The sequence below is a fragment of the Melospiza georgiana genome, chromosome 5, assembly GCF_028018845.1.
Source record: "Melospiza georgiana isolate bMelGeo1 chromosome 5, bMelGeo1.pri, whole genome shotgun sequence".
In the NCBI taxonomy this organism is placed as follows: Eukaryota; Metazoa; Chordata; class Aves; order Passeriformes; family Passerellidae; genus Melospiza; species Melospiza georgiana.
In genome coordinates this window covers 737,908-762,024 of record NC_080434.1, presented here as the reverse complement: position 1 = coordinate 762,024, position 24,117 = coordinate 737,908, and the positions used below count along the sequence as shown (strand labels likewise).

Genomic DNA, 24,117 nt, shown 5'->3' with positions numbered 1-24,117 from the left:
TCCCCAGGCAGACCATTCCAGTACTTTATCACTCTTTCTGTAAAAAACTTTTTCCTAATATCCAAATTATATTTCTCTTGGCGCAGCTGAAGTCTGTGTACTCTGGTTCTGTCAGTGCTGCCTGGAGAAAGAGTGACCCCCCACCTGACTAGAAGCACCCTTCAGGAAGTGATAAGGAGACTTATCTCTACTTTTCAGGAGAGTCATACAGTCACCTCTGAGCTCCTCTCCTTCAGGAGGCACAACCCCAGCTCCCTCAGTGGCTCCTCACAGGGTTTGTGTTCCCAGGCCCTCTCCAGCCTCGTTGCCTCCTCTGGACGTTCTCAACGTCCTTCCCAAGCTGAGGGGCCAGAGCTGGACATGGCACTCAAGGTGTGGCCTCACCAGTGCCAAGTACAGGGAAAGAATGACCTCCTTGGTCCTTTCTCTAAAAATACAAATGTATTTGTAATAACAATCATTTTCTGACTTCACAAATATCTCTTTTTGCCCTCTGATGCTGTACACAATCTGGGATAAACCTCATTAGTCTCAAAAGAAAAAAAAAATTAAAGACAAAGTATGCACCTAGATTCTGCCATATATCTATCTACTTCCAAGCATGAAAGTGTGATGATCTTCACAAAATTGGTGTTCTGATAAAGAAAGGTCATGGCAAAACAGGAAAGAGAGCTACAGTACAGTAGAACAGAAGGTTTCCTTACAAACTATACAGATGGAAGAGCTGAAAGAGCCATCCAGCTAAGCTCATGTCGTTTGTGTTATCTAAATTATGGTTTAGAATCTAAAACTAGTGAAAAAAAAATGTATCTTTAAGTTTCTGTTCTCCTAGGTCTGTAGTAATATTTTCTTTTGACAAAGAAATTACAGCTGTTTTGGATAAAGCCTTCAGCATAACTCCATACGCCTTTTCATAGAATTTATGACTCAAAAGATGTTTTTAATTTCCTAGTCAGGAACTGCAATATTTTCTCTTTTGAAATTCTGAAGTGTTATTTGAATTGGATTTCAAGCTGTGAGGCATAGAAGGTATTTTCACTTAAATACTGAAGTGCTGCAAGCAGAAATGAAGATGGACAGACTACTATGACACTAGTTGCAAAGTACGCTGAAATCAAAGGGCTGTGAAAAACAGAAACAAAAAGAAGTTTACTTTGTAGCAAAAGCAAGAGCAGGTGTCAATGCCAAATTACTTCAAAGCTACAATCCAATTAACAACAGCAGAGAAGTTGGGAGACTGTGAACGAGTCTTGTTCTGATAAAGACCAAAACATTTACATTGACATCTGGTGATAAGGAAGTAACATTATAACCCTCAACTACAATTGAAACCACAGATGATTGTCAGGGTCAGCAAAATGTTACTAAAATAGTGCTGTATACAGCTACAGAGACATCGAAGTGTGGCTATAAATCAGGTGGGACTGAAATCCAGCAAGTGGAATCCTATCAATGCAAGCCATACATTCGGATTCCAGCTGACATTAATTATCAGCAATTAATAACATTTCTAATAGTTATGGGAGCACAGCATGAATGCAGTGGGGTGCTGAGAGGCTGGGTGTCCGATATGGATGGCAAAGTGTTAAAATCACAGAAGTAAATGGAGCAAGTGTTATCTGTCAAACTGCTGAGGTTAGTTCGTGGCTCCTGGGCAAGCAGCACAAGTCTTCTCATCTTAACCCTAAAAGCAATGCAGTGACTGAAGTGCCCTTGTTCCGTGTGGCACCTGCACTCCCTCATTCAAGAACTGCTGGAGTATCACACTGCTGTATTTCTGCTGCAGCACAAAATGAATGTATGAAGTTATAGCTGCTCTGGCACCACTAACAGCTTCAATACCAAAGAGAGGAACCCTAACAGGCACAATACAGGTACCCGGGGTGACTTCACATTCTCCTAATTCTGGTGCCAATGATGCGGAACATGACAAGAAAAGATGGGAGATGCATCACCAGCAGGGCAACAAGCATTTAATGAAATAAAAGTTATAAGTCCACCTTGAGAGATATCAAGTTCAGGCGGTTAAACAACTTGAAACACTGAAGGATAATCTATCGGGACAAACCCCTCTGAGACTTGTGGTTTTGTCCTATTCCAGGAATAAAGCCAGAACACCCTCACTGAACCAGTTTGAAGTGGGGGAACTGCCAATTCTCACAATTTACATGAGAAAGCACACAGAAAACAGCCAAGATGATGCAAAAGCCACTTTCATTTAGGCCCTTTAAACTTTGTGATTACTTTTGTGGTAACAGGAACCTTATCATAATTGATGGACTATTCCTTTTTTTAATAAAATGTCTATAGTAGACCAATTGTCATTTTTCTTTACATAGGAACCTGCTAAGAGATTAAATTGAGCTGTGATGAATGGATGAAACTTTCAGTTGCCACTATAACTACCTGAATTTTCAGTTTATTAATGTGATTGTGATCTGTGTTTTCATCAGAAGCACCATGTTTGGAAAAAAAAATTAGCAGGACTGCACATTTTATCTATTGTTAGTTTGATTTTTGCTAACGTTGTCTTTTTACTGAAAAAAATGGTGTGAGGAAAAGCTTTTACATTTATCTTATGGATGTATAATTTTGTCTCAACCAAATTTAGCCTTGGAATTGGTACAAGAATTTATATTTGGAATCAAGGAAAATGTATTAGGCTTCCCAAGTCTTTCTCAGAAAGTTTTACATTTATCATGGTTTGACTAAATTTTCCAGAGACACTAACAAGTGAACTAAATAATCTTGACAAAACAAAAGAAAATGTTACATATAAAATGGTTGAGTACGCCTTCCTAGACCAGAAGGAGGAAATTCAAAAGAAAGAAATAGCAAGCTGGGATAATACAACTAAACTTAAAAAGGATAATAATTTCCTTTATGACCTCACCAATAATAAAGCCACAATTTCTGTTTCGTGTCAGGATTAAATTACACGGAGTTGTACTCTATTTCCTGAAGAACAGAGTAAATGTAAAGATGTGCTTCCATGAAAACATTTTATATGGGAACATTTTGTATTTTGTATAAAAACTTCATAAGCACAAGCAGCCTTGTTGAAGGTACATTATTACCAGTAATGCATTGAGTTACAGAATTCCTGACTAGGTAGGATTCCTTGTCAATCTTCCCCTTTTGGACTGCCTTAAAGGAGTTAACTCCAATTCCTGGCCTCTCTCTTGCTCTGCTCTCTTTTCAATTTCTTTCTAATCTCTCTACCTCCCATTTTACTGGTAAATAAAATCCCTACTATTGACTTTGGCATATGATATCTTTTGCACCCTAATTCTTGTAGAGGCATCTCTCAATAATTGGATGTTAACAGCTTGTTATCTTCATCCCAGTACAACCTCTCTCATTTGCTCTTTGTTTTTGCTAATTAACACTTAAGATCACAAAGAAGCAGTCACTTGGAGAAAAGAACTAAGGAAAAATACAGGCTTAGCATGATTGTAAAAAAAATCAAAATAGAACTGAATACCTAAAAAAAGGGTCAAAACCAAATTCCTAATAAATTTGCAGCAGCTGATTTTAAAATTTCTATTAGTATCCTAGAATAGCCTATACTGATCAGAATTGTGCAGCTGAGTTATTATAGAAAAAAGTGTTCAGTGTTGTCCAGAGCAATTTTTAGATGGTATATTAGGTCTAGTTAGCAAATTGGAAGAAGTACTGCTGACATGACATAGCAACTGAGTAAAATGAAGACTTTAGTAGAACAAATTGAGAATACAAGAATCACTCCATGTTTAGAATATAAAGTTTGAGAGCAGGCACACCTGACAAATAGGAATTTATTTCACAGTAACAAACTCTTTGAATCTATGCTTTATGAAGGCAGGTATAAGAGTCACTTATTTAAAGGCATTGCTTAATGCACTAGGAGATGATTCCTAATTATTAGAATAGAGAGTGAGAACATTTTTTTCAAAGGAAGTGCATGCCATTATGAATCTTGTACTTCAGCAACTATCACATTTGTGATGATGTCTTTTAAAAAGTTTTGTTTATGATGTCAGGCAATCACTGAATATAACATAAACACCAGTAACTAAAAATTTTATGTTATGACACAAAACCTCAGACCTATTTGCTGTATTATCCTTAGCAAGTACTCCAGCCTAAAATGAATACAAATCAAATACTGCTGTCAGCAAGACAAGCTGTATTTCAAGTTTCTTCCATCTGCTGTCGCCAAGAAAAACACCCAAAGAGTCAAGCACTGAAAAGTTTCAGGATTGCAAAAAGCAACACAAGTTTTATACACATTCCGATTTATCATTACATTCAAGCTTATATTGAAGTTTTTTAAGTGCTAGCTTTACTAAAAAAGCAACATTAATATATTAATGCCTAGAAGAGGAGAAAAAAAAAATTGAACAGTGAATGTCCATGTATTTGGGACAAGGAAAACTAGGAATTATTTGATGTGAAATAAAAAAAATCTCACGATATTTTAAGGGCTTGTTCATGTGTGACTTTGATACTTGGACTAGAGTGTGCAAGGAAGTTAAGAGTACTACAAGTACATAATTGTGAAATTGCAGTTTCCTTCCAGCTCAGAAAGGAGAAAATAAGCTTAGTCACATTCTTCAAATATCAGAATCAGTTATTTAATGTTCAATTATTGTGCCTCAAATAATAAAATAAAAAAGCTGTGCTTTTCAACAAAATAATTGTTTTGAAATAAATAAACAGGTGACTCTGGACAAATAAGTTTTTAGGCCAGAGGCAAAGATTATATAATTAATTTCATTAACAAAGACTGAAATGCAAAGTAGAATTTTGAGAGCAAAAACAATACCTCATGATAAACTATTCTACTCTGCAGTAAGAGAATAAATTTCTTGGCTTTAGTAGATCGTGGCTTGCAAGTAAGTACTATTAATTTGGGCAAAGTTGAAAAAAAACCATTTAAGATGGTTCAGTTATAAGAACAGTATATTAATTAACTAGAAAAAGGCAAAAAACTGATGTCAAAAATAAACAAAAGGCTTCAACACACACCACTTTACTTTATACAAGGTATGAAGCTGTAGTTAAAACAGCTCAAGGTGACTTTGACGTAAGCAGATTCCCAGTCCCACATATTTGCAGAAGAGCTAAGAAGTTTCTTTGTACCTGAAATAACTTGGATGAAATAAAGATTCAAAAGAAGTCAATAAGCACTTTGCTATTGATTGCAACGAGCCAATATTTCATTCTGATGGTTTATTGCTGATAGAATTTCAGAACATTAATATTTAGAAAGATTTATAATATTGAGTAAGCCACTTAATTGCACAGAACAAACGATAAAGTAAAACCATTTACTCTATATTAAAGAATTTCAATATAACATTTATTTCTACATAACATTTAGCTGCAGAAGGCTGAACTGGCTGTCACAAGAAAAATCAAGCTTTCAATATAGAAGAATAGGCTCTGCAAATAACCTTGGGCAAGAGATTCAGCAGGTAAACTGTCAGACACATTTTTGGTGGTTAGAAATGCCTCTCTCCCAAGTTCCTTCTAAACTGACCTGGAGATTAATTATTTAGTGAACCAAAATAAGACTTACATTGAGTGATTGAACAAGAAAAACATGTAAGAAAAGTTTAATGACATCCTCCTAATGTTCAACCTGTTAAGGTATGAAGAGAAATATGAATTTATATATTTATATATTTGAAAAAAAAAAAAAAATATATATATATATATATATAATGTATTTATATATTTATATATTTGAAAATAATTTCAGTTTAGGTACAGGATTTCAACATTAAATATTTTTATCTTTTTTAGTGCATTCAATTACTCCATCAGAAACAGGAAAACTGAGAAAGAATGCACTTGACCACTGCTTCAACCATTTTTGCTTTCCTGAAGGCAGCTAGATTGGCAGGGGAAGAGATAAGGTAATACAAACAGCAAAGCAAAAATAACCCCAAATTTAGCATCATTCTGTAAGATGAACACTGTAGTCCAACCTTTCATACACTATAAAATATGTATAATCAACCATGTACCTTGGTAAAATCTGTAATACTCTGACAGAAGTTTACAACTTACAGAGTTCTTAGCACAACATCCAAAACTGATCTAAAGGCCATTATATGAATTAATTTGGAATCTTCCTGACAAAACCAACATGTTTGTTATCAGCCTCTTGAGTGATGCTAACAGGGAAACCAGGCAACTTTATAAGATTTGGGATACTGTTAGCACACCAGAAGAACGATCTTCAGTAATAAAAGTTCCAACCATTACAAAATATGGTCAATTTTGTGTTATACTAACAAGGTCTAGTTTTCAGCAGAGCCACAATTCCGCCTACACAGAATTCTGCAAGCACTTAACATATTTGATTATTTTTTTGTTGTCTAACAATGACTTATTGAATGTAAGAGTTACTTTCGTACACTTGAAATACTTCTGATTGCTGGTGGAACCTTAAATTTTGTGAATCTTTATTTGCTAACCTATATATTAGAAGATCAGAGTTTCATTTAAGTAAAATACAAATATTACTTCAGAATATCTAAATGCAGTAATTATTCATAAGACTACCTATATCTTTTAGTTGAGATAACACATAATTCTTGTAGAAATTATCTCAAGTAATAAGAGAACTATTGCAAACAATGATCAGTAAATCAATGGAAATGTAATGATGTCAAAGCTCTCAAGTCTTCAAAGCTCTCTACAGTCCAGCAGAAGGGGTTAAGCCCTTGATTAATTTCAGTGTAAATACTAACAATATTGAAATGGGCCATGTGAAAGTTTAGCATAATTTTATTACCATGCAAAATTTGCACAATACTTTTGAATGCCCTGTTATTTTGTGCATTAGGTAGCCTATAGAAATAAATTACAATATTTAATAAATAAAACTAACAAGCTGCTCAAGAAGAGCTGTTCAAACAAATTCTCAAAGACAGGGCTGGAATGCATAATAAAAAAACCCCTAAAATTCCTTCAATGGTGACCAAATAGCATGTAACAGTATTTCTATACTACACAGTGTGCTAGTTTATATTCTGTATTTCACATTCCAGAGCTAAGTTCCAACTCTCTGGTAATTCAACACACCCCAGAAAAAAAAAACATATTTAATGTCAATTTACTAAAGAGGAGGTTAGAAACGTGTTTGAAAATGACTTTTTTTTTTCCCAAAATGCTCATAAAAATCTCTGAAAGACACCAGAGTGTTATTTCATACTGTATCAGGACTGACAGAAACATTCAGAATTTATTTTAACAGTCTGACATATTTATCATTACATTAATATCAAAACTGTATTAAAAAGTGAATTTCAGTACACGCAATGAGAAATTGGCTACACTACAAAAGCACTGATAATAGTGTTATCTCTTCTATTCCAGCCAATATAACCTCAAAGAGGAAGCTTCCCTCTACTGACAATTCAAAGTATTCACATTATGACTCTGACACTTGCATGACTGATAAGAGACAAAGTCAGAAAAAGTTTGAAGGTCATTCTTTTGTCTCCCTTGAAACTGGTGTTTTTAATACCATCTAGCAAGGCTTTTCTGGGAAACTCTTTCTTTGGAAATGCACTCTATTTGGGTAGATATTAAAATGCAACTACTGTGTGACAGAAAGTATTCTAGTCAGGGTTTTTTTAACTTGAAATATTTAAAAAAAACCTTCAGGAATAATAGGACTGACCTTTAAAATTAAAAGAAGCAGCACTACGATTAGGAAATATACCTATACATACAAAAAGTTTTCTAGTTATATTAAAAGATTAGGCTTTTAAAACTGATTATGTCTAGGATCTAGGTAGCAACTTGAACATGTATTTTCACTCAAATTTCCAAAGAGTTCTAGAGAATTATAAAATATTAAAGGTCTGAAAATTGTGTTGGAAATTCAGGGGAAACAGGATAAAAAATATTTCTATGGTGTGACCTGTTAAATACAGAAAAAAATTATTCATAGATTGCTTAAAAAAGCAAATTAACCTTATAGTACACTAAAATGAATATATGACAAAGAGGCCAGGATTCAACCACTGTAATACTTCCAAAAATTACAGATAATCTACTGATTACACTGAAAAGTTTTTTACATACAAAGGATGCGACACATTTTTAAATTATTATCACACATAAATAGCTTTTAAATTGTTTTATAGTTTCTCAGTTGAGAAATTAAATTTGATAATTAAACAAAATCATATCAAACTTGTCACTACAAAAGCTAAGCAAAGTAAGTCAAGATGTTAAACTGAAATATTCATTAAATTTACTGAGAATTTGACTTAGCTATTAATTACATACAGACATCCTCCTGATTCCCCACCACATCTCTTCTCAGCACCAAAATTACTCTACAAATTTGGAATAATGAAATTTACCCTTTGGTATACTCATTTTGTAAAAATTTATTTAAAGAGGCATCTTCACTCTCAATAAAAAATTACAAGATTGAAGAGAAAGAATCTTCAACCTAAGTAGACAATATATTTTCATATCCAATGTACAGTCTAACAAAGCCCTTAACTTAGGAAAGCAAAGCGTTTAAGTAAAGATTCTGAGGCGCCTACAGACATTTGGTCTTTTCAAGAAATAAGAGAAAAGAGCAATATAGTTCTACTAACATAAAAGTAGACAGGACTCAAAGCTGTATCTTAGCTTTTTTTCATATATATATATATATATATGCAAGAAATTGACGTATATTTATTATATACAACATCATATTCTTTTAATGATGTTTTACCAGAATACGTCTGCTAAAACATAAGACACACCTTCTCTTAGGAACAGGCATATTGGGTATATATCTGGGGCTGAAATGACCTTCGTGGAACTAGAGCTTCTTGCACAAAATCACTCTTTGTCTCAGAATGAATTTCAAAATTTGACTGGAAGAACACCACAATGACTGATACAAAGATGCTTATGTTGAGCTGCTGTGGACCCAAAGACTATGTTTAGATTAGCAAGTAGTGTATTTTAATTATTCAAGCCCAATATACACACTAGACATGTCTCAAATAGTTCTATTTCACACTAGTTCCTCTTTGGTCCAACAGACTGAACAAACCAGTACCATCTGGGAGTGCACAGGCAAATTCCTGAAGGTCACCGTGTAGCACTATTTCATGCAGAAGGATCACAGGCCAGGTGCCCTGTTTACTGTAAACCAAAGTACAGAAGGAGGACATAAAGGTGGCACGGACACCCAAAGAGCGACCCTTGGAACTAGGAATGCTGCGAGCAAACATTTCACACTTTGGAGGAGGACAATGACGTCCAGAGAGAACTGAGACCCCACTCTTGGAGAGGGATATTGCAGAGTAGAAGAATTGAAAAGCATTCAGGAAAAGAACTCCTTATGGAGTAAAGACTAATTTTCTAGGTAGAGTGGAAAAAAATACTACTAAGAGAAGATTTCAATGATCAGTATATGACACCTGGCAGATTCCATTCTCACTTACCTACTGATTCCACAAGAATCAATAATATTTTAAGTGTGCTTTTGATATAAAAAGGGGCACTGTAAGGACACAGGAAGCACAAAATAGCTTCAGGTAAAATGACTTGAGCTAATTCAGTAACACATTTTAAACTTTCAACTTAGGATTTTTGCACTTGAAAAGAGCTCAAATGAAATGAAAAATTAACAAGGGAAATCACGCACACTAGAAAAAATTGGTGAACTGAGTGAGTCAGAGACTAACCATTAAAGTTCCTTAAGTTATCTTGAATTTATATCCAACACATCTTAAATAAGCAATTAATAAATTATTGACCTTTCGGAGAAGAATTCCAGAGCTAACTGATGAACAATCCCCAATGGAATACAATGAACAACCAGAGCTCAGAAAGAATGGAAAGGAAATAACTAGCAAATACATTTCCCTCTTAAAAGGTCAAGAAACTTATGGACAAAATAGAAGTTGCCAGGAGGCAAATTAAGGTGGGCCCATAGCAAACAGGTAGCTCACATTTCAGTCACTAAAGCAGAGAAAAAGCAAAAAAAGTTAACATGCAGTAAATAGTGGTAACAATCCAGTTTCCTAATTCTGATGAATAAAAGGAATACAAGTATCCACAGCTGACAAGATGCATCTATACCACATAAAAAGTTGCAGGAAAACTCAAAAAGCAGAATTCCAAAACTAGTATATGAGTCTTAAAGCCCAGTAACAATTTTATGCATTGATTTGAGACAAATCTACCTGTCCATGTTTGAGTAAATCTACAGAAGAGCATACACAGAAACCAAACACATCCTGAAAAGAAGGAAATAGAATTTCAGTAACATGAAATGTTGCTGAATAAATTTTGAAATTAACAATTAAACATGCAAAGGAACATGAAAAATAAGATGAAATACAGCACATTTGATACGAAGAGATAGGTTTCAGATCCATGAGATATAATCATTTTTTAAAAGTAATTAGTGCTCCTGACAAAAAAAAAAGCTACTATTTATCTGGACTTTGGTATTTCATTCCTTTATATTTAAAGGTGTTAAAAAACGGGGGTAGAACAAACTGGGTAAGCAGTTTGAATAACTGGCTCAACAGGGGACAGGACAGGCTGTTTAAAAATGCATAAAGCATGTCTATATCTTGGAACTAATTTATGAAATTTGAAGTTGATGATTTGGGCGCAAAAATTGGTATTAATGAATTCAGCTGAGGCCAGAAGGGAACTGAGATAAAAACCACCACTACTTTACACAGGAAGAACTGAAAGTCAGAAGGATTTCCAGAAATTCTGTTCTCATTGTATGAAAATAACTCAGACAGAAAAAGTATCCATTTTATAAGTATGGGCTGAATGTGATTAATATATGCGATCAAATAAGTCAAAATCAAGGTACAAAGTGTTGCATGCATGATCCACCCAATAACTAAAAACTTCATTTGAATAAAGAAGGTGGTAAAATAGCACTACAAAATAGTAGTGGGAGCAAAATCTTAAGTGAGAGACTTTTATAAGATATATTTGCCCATGACTGGATAATGCATATGGGGCCTCCTGCTACTGCATACCCACACACTACAAATTAGGATTTTTAAAATTATTATTATTTTTGAGATCACAACTATATAATATGCTACAGATGACTGACTGAAAAGAAAAAGGGCAAAAGAGGGCAAATTCAAACGTATATTATGCATAAGGACTGAACTTGTTAGCTTGGTATTTATGTTAATGACCCAACTGAACAGAGGTTCATTAAATAAATCAGTGTATTTGTAACCTATAGCAATAAAATCCAGAATTCTGTTTTTTGTTTATTTTGTTGAGGTTTTTCCCCAGTTATCCTTTTCTTTTTCAAATTGTTGTTCTGTGTTTACTATTCTAGGTGTGCTTTCTATTTCCAGGATGCATTTTGCCCTGTGCTATATATGCTGTCTTTTTTGGAAGACAGCATGTTCAGAACAGATGTTCTTAAATTTATACAGAAAAGAATCCTCTGAGTAAGACTGGTTTGAATGCGTTTTTAACCTGTTCCTTCTAAATTTTTTACTCAGCTTTAAAGAAGATTGTGTGGAGGGATTTCAATTGTTTGTTCTTCACTAAATGAAGTTTTCCAATATTTTAGCAGAATTAGGAAATTCGCTAATTAAACAAACAGGAGAAGAAGCCAGAAGAAATACAAATCAAAGTCTTTGTACTGTTGGGTTTTTTGATTTTTCTTTTTTTTTTGCAGTTTTTCAAAATATTTGTAGATCAGAATTTGACCCAGTGGGTTATAAAGGTAAAAGCAATACAGCAGACCACGGGTGAGCCTGAGCAATAGCTGAAGTGGCATATTCATTCACATCACAGCCTTGTAGTTCTCTGTTTTCCAGAGCTAATTAATAATAATGTAAGTGAATATTTATTGGGATTTTAAATGACTAATAGCATAATTTTAATTCAATTTTGAGCTCCAATCAATTCTTAAAATCTGTTTTTAAACTGTACAGCTGATCCAATGCCTGCATTATCTCCATTTACTGTAGCACACTTCTAGCTCAATGCTCATCCAGTTCTTACAGGGCCATACAAAAGGGCTGTGGGTACTATCATGTTGTACTGGTTTTAACACCAACAGGCAAATTAAACTTCAAATAAGCCACTTACCTCCCTGCTCTCCTTTTGGAAATTTCCTCATTTCAAGCATTAAGAATATCTTAAATGACAGTACTGGACAAGAACAGATAGTATTTATTAAGTCATTATGACACTGATTGAAGTGTTCTCTTTCTATAAACAAATAAAACATCAATAATAAGACCAACTCTGAAATTTTTGTTTTTCAATGACTGGTATTTAGCCACATGGAAAACTATGAAAAAATTCCTACTTTTATATATCTGATAGGGATTACTATGGTTAATATGAACTATGGAATACATTTTTTTCTTTGAAATATTTTTTAGAACACTGACTATAAAAAAAAAAAAAAACATAAACCAAATTCTTCTTTCATTCCATTGACCCATATTAGGAGCGTGAGAGACTGTAAATGAAGACAACTTCCTTCTTTTAATGGTAGTGCTATTTTCATTTCATGTAGAGCATTTTGCTATGCTAAGTGACCCCATGACCTGTAAACACGAAGGAGATTATTTCAAGCTTTTGTTTTCTGCTCAAAAGCTAGACTTGCAAGACTGTCAGTAGAGAACTCTTTTTAATTTGCACTGTGCCTTGAGTTGAAGAGCCGCAGCCTTTAACAGCTTTGGTTTAAATATTAATGATAGACTTCTATGGGGAGCAGTGAAAAGGGCCTCTTTTTTCAGTACAAACATATGCAGAAGAACTACAGTCTATTTCAAATAAACATGAAAGTTTGATTCTCTGAGTACTGAATACTAAGAGCAGGTGATGCACACAAAATCTGCTCCTCAACCCACTTCTGTACATAATATTAGCTTACAAAGATGCCTTTGAAATCTTTAAAGAGCAGATCAATTATAGCTGTTACACACAAGCAAACTCTCCTAAGATGGGCTATAATCCTGCAATGTCTTTTTAAGTGACAGACAGATGTGTGTGTGCCTAAAGGCTAGTGTGAAACAAAAATAATTCCTTGTTGTAAAGCTTGTGTAAAGCCTACTCCTTTTGTGAACTTGCTTCTCAACAATGTGGACATAAAAGAAGTTTGAATGCTGACCAGAAATCAGGGTAGAAGTTAAATTATGTCTGCCCCATACTCCAAGAATAAGGACAAAGCAGATTAAAAACAATAATTCCCTTACAAACATTTTGGTGACTTACTTGAGAAATACTGCTTGCTGCTTACATAGCAAGAGGATTGACTTAGCAATGTCTGCTTCTAAATATAAGCATTTATAATGCAACAGCCATGTAAGCAATTCTTGAGCAAGATCTAATTGGAACTAATAAAAATCAAACTTTTCACCAAATAGTTTAGCTTGACCATGTCCTTTGGACATAATGGAAGAGCAAAATGCTTTAATATTAATAACACATGTTGTATGGTATTTCTGGTAACAAAAGCTTTATAGAATTTGCAAAACAATTTTCAGATATCCAGGATATTTTACAGTGACTACTGAGAAGACAAAAGTATATATGTATACCTTCAAATTCTTTTACAATTACAATAATTAGAATAAACAGAAGCACAACAACAACCAATGAAAATAGATAAGGAAATTATTAATCTGAGAAATACAAAAGACTCGGGAAACAAGGTCCTTAATTTATTAACAGATTCTCATTGTTTCTTCTAAAGCTAGAAAAAACGTTTTTCTGCTATTGAAGTATTATTGTGCCAAAAGAAAAAGGAATACAAACATGTTCCTCCTTCAAGCTGATTTTCACAGTTGCTTTGAATAGGTCTATTGTTAGAGAAGTCACAAACACCAACTCCTCCTCTGCTCCAACCAACTACAAAAACAGTTGAACCCAACAGTCAGCTCCTGCCTCTACCAGAGCACCTACTTTCACATTCTGTTCATATGTATAATGCTGCCAAGTACCAGCTTATTCTACTTTAATTTTAGTACAGGAATAGGTTATGCCTATCTGAGCACACTAGATGAAGTCAAAATTGATTCCTCAGCTACCAGGGTTCAGACTGTTTAATCTTAATTCAGTTTTGTTGCTAGAAGTGGGGAACAAAAAAAGGAAACTACCAAGAGCAGGACTATTTTAAATCTCAAACCTAATGGAACAAATAACAGTAGTTGCAGCATCATTAACCTTGAAAATATTTCTAATGCTTCAAAAGAATATGTAAGGAAAACAAGGAAATATGTAAGGAAAGCAGGTTTGTGTGTCTATCCCTGACTATAACATATATCTACATAATTTGTGTGGCAATATCTGTAAAAAAAAATTAAAAGTCTTATGAATGATTCAAAGAAAAATGGAAAAAACCCATAAAAACTGCTACTTAATATTCAGAAACTCAGAAATATTTGATATCTAATAGGTGAGGTATATAGAACCACCCTACTTGCCTCTGAAGGCAGAAGAAGAGACTGCAGGTACAAAACCTTTTAGTTTACCTTTTAATTTAGTCTTTCGTCCTTTAATTTTAATTTAGTCCTTATGTCATCTTCTACTGTATCTTCCTTCAGTAAAAGTCAGTTAACATGAAAGGTGAGTCAAAGAAAGGAATTAATGCTGGCAGCAGAGGTAGACTAAAAAAAAGTGTCAGAATAATTTTTGTTTCCATGAAAACATACAAAAAGCATTTTATATTTAATAAAATATCACGTAGCAAATAATTTTGGTCTTGTAGGAAAAAAAATAAAAAAAAAACAAAACCAAAAATATAAACCCAACCAGAAGTTCCTTACATTCAATAAAAAAAACATGATTAAAAATGAGTAAGGACAATAAAAGGTATCTTTCTGAACCAGAGATTCTGGGTGAATTCCTCCATGGAGGACTACCTGAAGTATGCTGCTTCATTTACATAACACGCTCAAATGCATGCTCCTCCTCTTGGCACAGTCCACATAAGAGAAGTGAATCTGCTACAATGAAATGACAGCATTAGAGCCAACTAGCAAAACTGTATGCAAAGGCAAGAGCTCACCAACTCTAGAATGCTCTGCAGCATAGAAAATATTTTGAGACTTTCTCAGAAGTTCACAAGACAATTCCCAACTGCTGAAATTTTACTTCAGGAAAAGAATCTTGCACCCATTATATTGAATATGTTTTTACAGGGAATAGATAAAATAATCAAACAAAATAATCGATCAAAAAGAGCAAAAAATGGTGTTGCACAACATGGAAAATATGGTTCTTTCTTCTCCTCTGCCTCCCCCAGTCTCCAAATTGTAGGATTTTAGAAGAAAACAATTGTTTAATAGGTACAAGAAGAACATCTGCATGGCTCTATTAAGAGAGCAGAATCTATACAGAGAAACATCTCTGACTACTCCAGGCATAATATTTTTCTTGTTTTCGGTGTGCATTTTGTAGTGATATCATAGTGTCACTTAAGCAAAAGTATGCTGTTAGAAGCTCTCAAAAGCTGTACCACACATCCAACTCCAAATTTTATTAAAGACAACGTTATATTCTAATTAAGAACTCAGCTAAATCAGCTTTACTGAAGAGGAAGATAAATTTCAGCATGACTGTTTCTGAGGGAAATTAAAAACAAAAGATAAAATATATTAAGAGGTAAAACTAAAGAAAGTTCTGTGGATGGTTAAACACTGGAATAGGTTGGGAAATCTCTAACCATGGAGACATTGAAAATTCTCTTAGACAAAGCCCTTTGTCTAAGAGAAAGAGCAACCTTTGAGCAAACAGCCAGACTACACAATCTTCAAAGTTACCTACTAATTGTTTTAATAGATAAGGCTCTTACCATATACATCTCCACAACCAGTAAAGTCCAGGAAGACAGAAAAACTACATTCCTGCGTGGCATTTAAACTGGCTTTACAAAAATGGTTCTTGTTCTGTTAGCAACAGAGGAACATGAACCAGTTATTCCCATGTGCCATGCTGGTTTTCTGCCTTAAAGTATATTTTACTGCATTGCATTATTGCTCTATCTTCAGATACCTCAAAAATTCATGTATTTGAGGCCTCCCTGATTGCTGACATAAGAGCTGTTCTGCAGAAAATAGTTCTTCCAAATGAAAGTAAATGGCTCCTACTAAATTCTAGTAAATTCTTCCCACAATAAAAAAAAAGAGTACCAAATACTGTGTAAGGTTTCCCTTTTCTAATGTCAAGGTAGAAACACAGGTTATACAGAATGCCAGACACAATCACCCTTGAATCTTAAGAACCTTGCACTGCCAATTGATAACTTTTTTGACTAAATCATGACAGAAATGTCATTTAAAAGCTTTAGAAACCCTATACTTCTTGTAGCTTCTGAATAGGCTCACTGCTTTGATAACAACAGGAAAGCTATTTCATTAAAAAAACTCATAAGCAATGCACTCCTCATTTCAATCCAGCATGCCATTATAAATAAGTGGCTATTCCAATAAAATATTAAGATATATTTTTAACAAGACTGTGGCTGTGATGAGTGGAAACAGATGCATCAAAATACTGCTGCAGTAAAAGCCAGGCCAATCTGGATTCCTTATGTTAGGTACTGATAATAACCTGTATGAACTCTTTTTTATCTGGAAGCAAGACAAACAAAATAATTTATCACACAATAAGGTGACTTTTGTCTGTATTGCCTCGCTACCATCAATGTGGCTACTTTTCTAAAAGCCAGGCATTACAAAGACAATCTTGGCAAACTTTACTTCAAACATGCTTCCAGACACACTGAAGGCCAAAGGACAATGAATTTAATGTGACTGACTGAGGTTGAAAGGCTGAGTTATTTAAAAATGTTTCAAGAAACCATTCCATAGATTTTAATTAGATTCATATCACAAACCATAGAAGAATTAACCTTGGTAAGTGACATTTTGTCCTGCTTAGCATTGGAGGATAGTGCAAATTAAGAATGCTAATATTCTTAGCATAAATGTTTCAAAATACCTTTGTTTTATACTAACAAATGAAAAAAATATACCAGCAGTCCAATATATTTTTCATTTAACTTCAGAAACAGAGAGCTTACTACATAACTGTATCAGCAAAAGAAGTGAGTAAAGATCAGTGGTTATAAAAAGGTAAGTAGGGGAAAAAACAGGATGAATAAATTCTACAGTTAAATAAATATTTATATTTACTGTGATATTATAAAGTAAAAGATGTAAAAGATCTTTTAATATACAAACTGCTTCCTAAGGACACAACTTGTGTTATACTTAAGGAATTTCAACAAGATTTTAAATATAAGACAATAAAAAAATCCAATTAATATAGTGGCAAATAATACTATTGTCCATTTCACAAAGCATCAACTTACACAAGAAAACCACCTAATATCTGATAATAAAATACCATATTTTCCTCTTCACACACAGAAACTTTTCTAACTTTTAATACTTTTTTTAAAAGAAGGCAAGAAAACTACGAGCTTTGGAAACCATGTTAATTCAGCATTTTCGATCAAGTTTGTCCTTTTCCCTGTTCTCATTTAGAGCAAACTTCCAACCATTTTAAAGATGCAATCCTGAGCATATTGCACAGTAAAAATTGTAGAATTTGTAATAATAATAATAATAATAATAATAATAAAAAGGGCAGCTAACTCATGGACAGATATACATAAATGCTCTCTTAGCCATTGCTGCAGTTTGTTTAAAAGTTGATGAAAATCTAGTGAGAATTCTTTGCTGTTAGGTCGATTAAATAGCAGCAGAGCTACCTTACAGAAGGCTCAAACCCATGTAATTGCTTTCTCCATTTCTACTTCTCTCACCACCAGCTCTATACAGGTCAAGCTCTGAATAAAAATCAGAAGTCTCACAAGGCTTTACACACAGACACCAACAGAATGTTTAATTGTCACTCTCAGTCCCAGTAAAACAGGTTCAGATTTTAGAATAACAGAGTCAGTAAGGGCCCAATCCTAAACAGATTATTTGGCAAAAGATGGAGAACTCTAGAAATAAAACAGAAATCAAGTACGTGTCAAGACTGAAGACTAGCACAGTTTCATAAACCTAAACCAGAACTGAAATAGCAAACAATGTTCCTGTCTGATTCAGCTTTCTACATAAAAATGGATGCTCTTCCATGCGGCCCCAAACCCTGAAATTAGCTGATAGCAGTAGGGAATGAAGGAACTACCTACAACAACTGCAATAAGAGAGACCATCAGCTTCATAGAACAGACCACACAGAAATACATAAAAATATTTCAGAGCTTCAAAGAGTACAGCCATGCAGTTAAAGCGGCTTAGGAAATCATAAACACAATGCAAAAGCCAAGCTTTAAGAACTGGTGAAGTTATGTGCACAAGATACTGGCAAGAGTAAGTAGTGTTGTCTGAGCAAAGGAAACAGATGTCCTTTCATCTTTTGAAAAACCCCCAGGAATTTGAGAACAAATTAAGTGTCATCTAAAATTACAGCAAGAACAAAGCATATAATAGGAGATATTTGAGGCAAAGAACAGTTTATAAAGACAGAGTATTACCATTTTCAAAGTCTGCTGGCATATCAGGCTAGTATAGAACTGAACCACTAACTTATATGAAATAAGAAAAACTTAGAATCCATAATTTTGAACCTAATAGTAAAACTATTAAGCCTGATGAGCTATTCCATGCATCCTTTTAAAACCAGGGATCTCCATGGTAATACTGTCAACAAAGTTTCAGAGTATTACATGCAATTAATCCTTGCAAAAAACTGGCATGAGAATTTGGAATTGTTACTAAATGCTAGACATTGGAAAGAAAGTGGTGAGTTAAATTTCATCCAGAGGTAAAGACAGCAGCTAGTGACAATTCACTAAGTGTTACAGTGAATTATCATGGTTGAATAAATCTCACAGAAGGCTAGATAAGCAGATTTACTGCTTCAAATTCACAGAAACATAGATAAGTGTTAGAAAAATGAAACAGGAAAATGTTCAAGTGTTATTTGAAGGAAAAAAAAAAACCCAAACCACAATGTAAAATAGGTAAGGATTTATAGCCTACTTATTAAGCTTCCAACACTTCTCAAGTTAGAGCTTTAAATGACAACTATACTGGTCAGTGATAGCTTAATTAAAGCAGGATCTTGGTAATCCTGCATTTATTCTTCTAATTCTTAGAATCTAACTGGTTTTACTTACTGTCACATACAAAACAGTCAGAGCACTGACACATATGAACAAGGAGAGACAGGTGAATCAGAGGCACAAATAACTTATCTGAAGTCATGAAATGCATCAGAGCCAGAAAAGAATGCATTTCGACCAGTACAATATATTAGTATCTAGAACTTAAAACCATTTTTGCCATTATTTTCGTTACTTAGCTGTGTGTTCTAACATTCCCAAAGTAGTATCACTTCAAACCTGTGGGATATGAGTTCAAACTCTGAAAATGCAGACAAGCCAGCAGAAATTCAGGAATATTTTAAAATTATTACATGCAGAGTATACTTCAAAAAAGGGTTTAGGACAGGCAATGTGTGTAAAATTGGATATGGTAAAAAATAATTTGTCGCAAACAGTGCTCTTTGTAGTCAATATTTCTTCTTTCTGTCACTCCACTGAAAAGTGTCATAAATTTATTCCTTCAAGGCAGTAATGAAAAATTCCAAATTTTCATAAACAGCATTTTATTGAGATTATTTATGCAACATCAAATCTATATCTGAATAACAAAGTTCACAGATGAAATCCTGTTCTATTATGACATCAATATCCTGCTTCATTCCTGATAAAACACAGATCAGTAATTAATTTCAAACCATCATTTTTTCCTACTCCAATTAAGATATGACACAAAGAGAACTTAAAATAAGTCTTTTCTTTAAGATGTAAATACAGTTTCCTTTAACTAGTGATGGACAAAACAGAAAATAGCTCAATGGATTGTGAATTATTAAAAAAAAAATCTTCCTGGTTATTGCAAGTTTTGTAGATTCCATCTCAAGAAATTGCTTTAAAAGTGGTCAATAACAAGGAGTGATTAGGAACTAGCCAAGGTCATTTGTACTATCCTAATAGGCAAAGAGAGTTTATTCTTCTGAGATTTGATGAACATTTGTTAACTAGTGAGCAGGGAGAAGCAAATAAAGTAATCCTTTATAGGCAGCAGTAGCAGGATATAAAAGTAATTTTGTCAAGAGTCAATGGTAACTACTTAGTAAAGCTGATAAAGAGATTAAATTGAAAGAGCACAGAAATACAGGAAAAAGCATTCTGTAAAAGGTAGTGGAAGAGTTATAGACATGATGGAAAATGGTATAAAGCACATGAGCATCTCCTTTTCTAACTGACATGATTGGGAAAGGAAGGTAAGAGGTTACAAACCTCAAAGGTTTATGTAAAAAAAGATTTCTGTAGTCTAAATGTAGGAAACCAAACATTTGTTTTCCACTGTGTGAGGAAGCACATCCCTACAAAAAGCCACAACATCAGCATTTACCTTTGGGCAGCGGGAATTGTGTGGTATGGAACAATTTCTCACACTTTCATCACCACTAGGAGCTGCAGAGAGAGAAGGTTGAACAACACAACCACTCATTTCATTGCTCAAATCACGGATGGTGGCACCTTCTAAAGATCTGAAATTCCAAAAGAGACTCTGCTTGCCACATTTAAGACTGACAGACTTTCATACAGACCCACGGACCTGCAATTATTTGCAATTGTAGGCTCACTGTAGCGACTGTTTACACATCCTTTGCCCTCAAAATAAAACTAAAATAACCAACTCACCACTTGTCCATTCTGGGGATTTTTGTGTGCATATGGTGGTCCACGGATGTGATTCCACATCTGACCAGATGTCATAGCAAATACAACACACTAGAAAAAGAAAAGAAAAACAATATAATAATCAATTTACTGTGAAGGACTGAACAGAAAACCATTCTGCTGGTTACTCTTGCTTCAGATAAGTAATTTTTTCACTACCCAGACACAGCATCTACCTCTATTTGAATTTTAGGATAGTATCTTCAGATGCATTACTTTCATTAAATTCTTAATGACTTCTACCATTTTGAAAATTACTTACCTCAAGACAGATTTTCCAAATCTCACTTGAAATAACCCAAAATTTATACACCATATTTACACATCTACATGACAAGTACTTGCAGCAGTAGAAGGCATTCATTGCAAATGTTCTGGAAACCAGTACTCAACATTTATACAACCTTCCGTGAAAATATTTCTGCCTCTAAATCTTATACAAATTTTTATCTTACCCTTTTGTTTTCACATGTCTGAAATTATGCATAAAGTAATAGAAAAAAGCTGGCTATTAAAAAACCAAATCTGTCCTATTTTATGAAATTCTCATTATGTGTCCTATATGACTGTGATTCATTTTAGCTATGACAAACAGCAATGGTTGATTTGCTGGAAAGGTTGAAAATTCCCAACAGAAAAAAGTGTGAGGTTAGGTTAGGGATGTGTAACAACTGTAAAAACAGACCTTAATTCTTGTAGAGGATCATACTGTAGAATATCCATGACAAACACCAGTCGTACCAAGAGTCATTAAGACTATTTTAAAGAAGAAAGTACAGTATTTTGGATTACCAAGGGAGAGAAATAGGAAACACATATCATCTAAATATGTCTTTTGTTTTATCAGTGTAGATAATCTTTACAAAAGCTACATTTTAAGTTCAGTACATGCTCATTTTTACTGTACATCAATATTCCAAATAGCATCATAAAGTCATAAAGATATGGCAAATGGATCATGCCATAAAGGCAGATGGATCATGAATGCAAAACTTTGTACCATAGTGACTGACTAAACCAGGGTTTACTAAAACCCTTCAGAGTGTTTTCTTTAAAAAACATTTTGTAACATGCTTCTGAAATAAACATAAGCTAGTGTAGCTCTGTATTTCTGTAAATGCAGCATTGCTACCTCTAGAAATAACAACAAGGCCTTACTATGAAATCTTGTCAAACTGTATTCAAATCTGTCTTGGTTTTCCTGGCTTTGGGTTTTGTTGTCATTTGGGGTTTGGGTGGCTTTTTTGTTGGGTTGTTTTTTGGGTTTTTTTTGCTGTTGCTGTCAGGTAGTTGTTGGAGGCGGGGTGGGTACTATCTATTTAGCTAAACAGCAATTTTTCCAAAGACCAGGTGACCATACCCAGCTTACATTACATTGGCATATTACTTTTTTCCCTCTATTCTGTTTAGGAAGAAATAGATAGGACTAATATATTGATGCATTACTGTAGTGATGAGGTGACAACAGAGACAGACGAAGTGTAAACACAGGCTACAATCTGTCAGTATGGAATGACAAGAAATGATGCACAGGATTACATTGGAGATCTTATAAATATTACAATAGTGAATAAACAAACACAGACGTAGGAGCACACAGAAAACAGTTTTAGTGCTAACAAAGAAAACAAAGGAAAAGCATCCAACATATCTAATATCACCTCGATTTACCCTGTAAATTCTGATCATCTCGAATTACCCTGTAAACTTTTGTTGCAGATCAGTGAAGAAGCACAAAGCATGAAATAGCCCCAAGTGGACCCTAAACCAAGGAGACAGAAAGCAGCAGCATCACACTCCTCCCAGCAAAGACCATGGAACGCTGACAACTCATCATAATACCACATCACCCCAAGGGAAAAGAATGATCTGCAGATCCAGAGAGAACAGTGGAAGATTGGCCATGACAGAAGAGAAATGCTAAGATACCAAGAAATGCATGCAGAATTATTTAATTGTGGTGTTATTAATGAGACTTCTCCTGTAATAGAAAGAAAAGATACATTTTCAAATACAGCTTAATTACTACTTTGCTGTAGTGCTAGAATTTTAATTGCAAGAAAAAGTTGTTATTTTTAATATAAAATGTGTTTCATTTTGCTTTCAACAGGATTAAGAATGTAACAGCATAAAAACTAACATAGCAGATGAAGACATACTCGTAGTGATTGCTAGCAAACGGATTGTGTTTTTATTAATAACATGCAACAAAATGAAAAGAGTATACAGTGACATTACTGGGAGAAGAGTAACATAGTTATTTCTATACCTTGCAGATTGTTTTAGCAGAAAAATTTATACTGCAATTTTAGTGATGACTCACATAATAGCTTATGTGAAAGCACAAAAGTGTAGAAATTGAAAGTATCAAAAGTGACGTGAAAGATATTTAGAAAGGCAAAAAATTAGCTGAAAAGTCAAACATTGAAAGATAACAGATGCATGGAGTACACAAACTGGGCCTCTCTGAAAGTATGTTTTCCATGAGAAGTAATTTTTCTCATTTTTAAATTTTGACTGTTTGCAATTTATATTCTCTAGGGCCAAATCTGCTTCCATATGGAAAGATCAAAAAGACTCTACCCCATTTTATATATAGTCAAATATTTTATAAATTATAAATCTCCCAAACTACTGAAGATCTTTCATGCTTTAAATACCACATTGTGAGACAGTATAATATCTAGCAAGAAAAGTAACTAGGAGACACAGTAGTGGGGAGAGGAAAATGTCAAGTGTAAGTGCATCTGTAATTCACACTGATAAACAATGTTTGCCATTCCAAATGGCATACTTTCCATAGGATCCTATACTTTGGGATCCAAATATTTCCAAACTAACCCTTACTGCAAGTTGATTTTTCCCAGTTAGAAACTTTGCCAATTTAATTCCTACAAATTACCAACTTGTTCATATTTACTCTCATATGCAGAGAAATTGTGCCTTTCTGCAGTTTTCTTGGATCTTGTCAAAGTTCAAAGGATGAAAACTGGAGTAAAGGAGAAGAGTCAAGTTGAGTACTTATCTCTAATCACAATGCTACTTTTCCATAGTAGAGTCTGTATTTCAGCAGCTCTACAGAGAGGAAGACTACAGAAACACCTTTCCACCATCTGCTCCTTCTTTCTCCTTTTCAGACCCCAAGAATGCCACTGACTGCTGCATGCCACCGGATTTATCAATGCAGTTCATGATATTTTTCAGGGTTTATGCTATTTTAAGAGCTTCCAGATTTAGATAGCTTATTTTGCACCTAAATGATAAAAGCAAGCAGAGTATTTGGCTCTGCAGCCAAACAGTGGTGTTCTAGGTGATACAGT

The 24,117-nt window shown here is 34.2% G+C and overlaps 1 protein-coding gene across 2 annotated transcripts in view; it reads right to left on the bottom strand.

Moving 5' to 3' along the window:
• Positions 1 to 24,117, bottom strand: part of TUSC3 (tumor suppressor candidate 3) — a 107,310-nt gene that overhangs the window by 28,687 nt on the left and 54,506 nt on the right. For both annotated transcript variants that reach the window (XM_058025015.1, XM_058025017.1), the window contains exon 6: positions 20,759 to 20,848. In XM_058025015.1, coding sequence (XP_057880998.1) covers positions 20,759 to 20,848 — 90 coding nt within the window. The remainder of the gene's footprint in view (positions 1 to 20,758; positions 20,849 to 24,117) is intronic.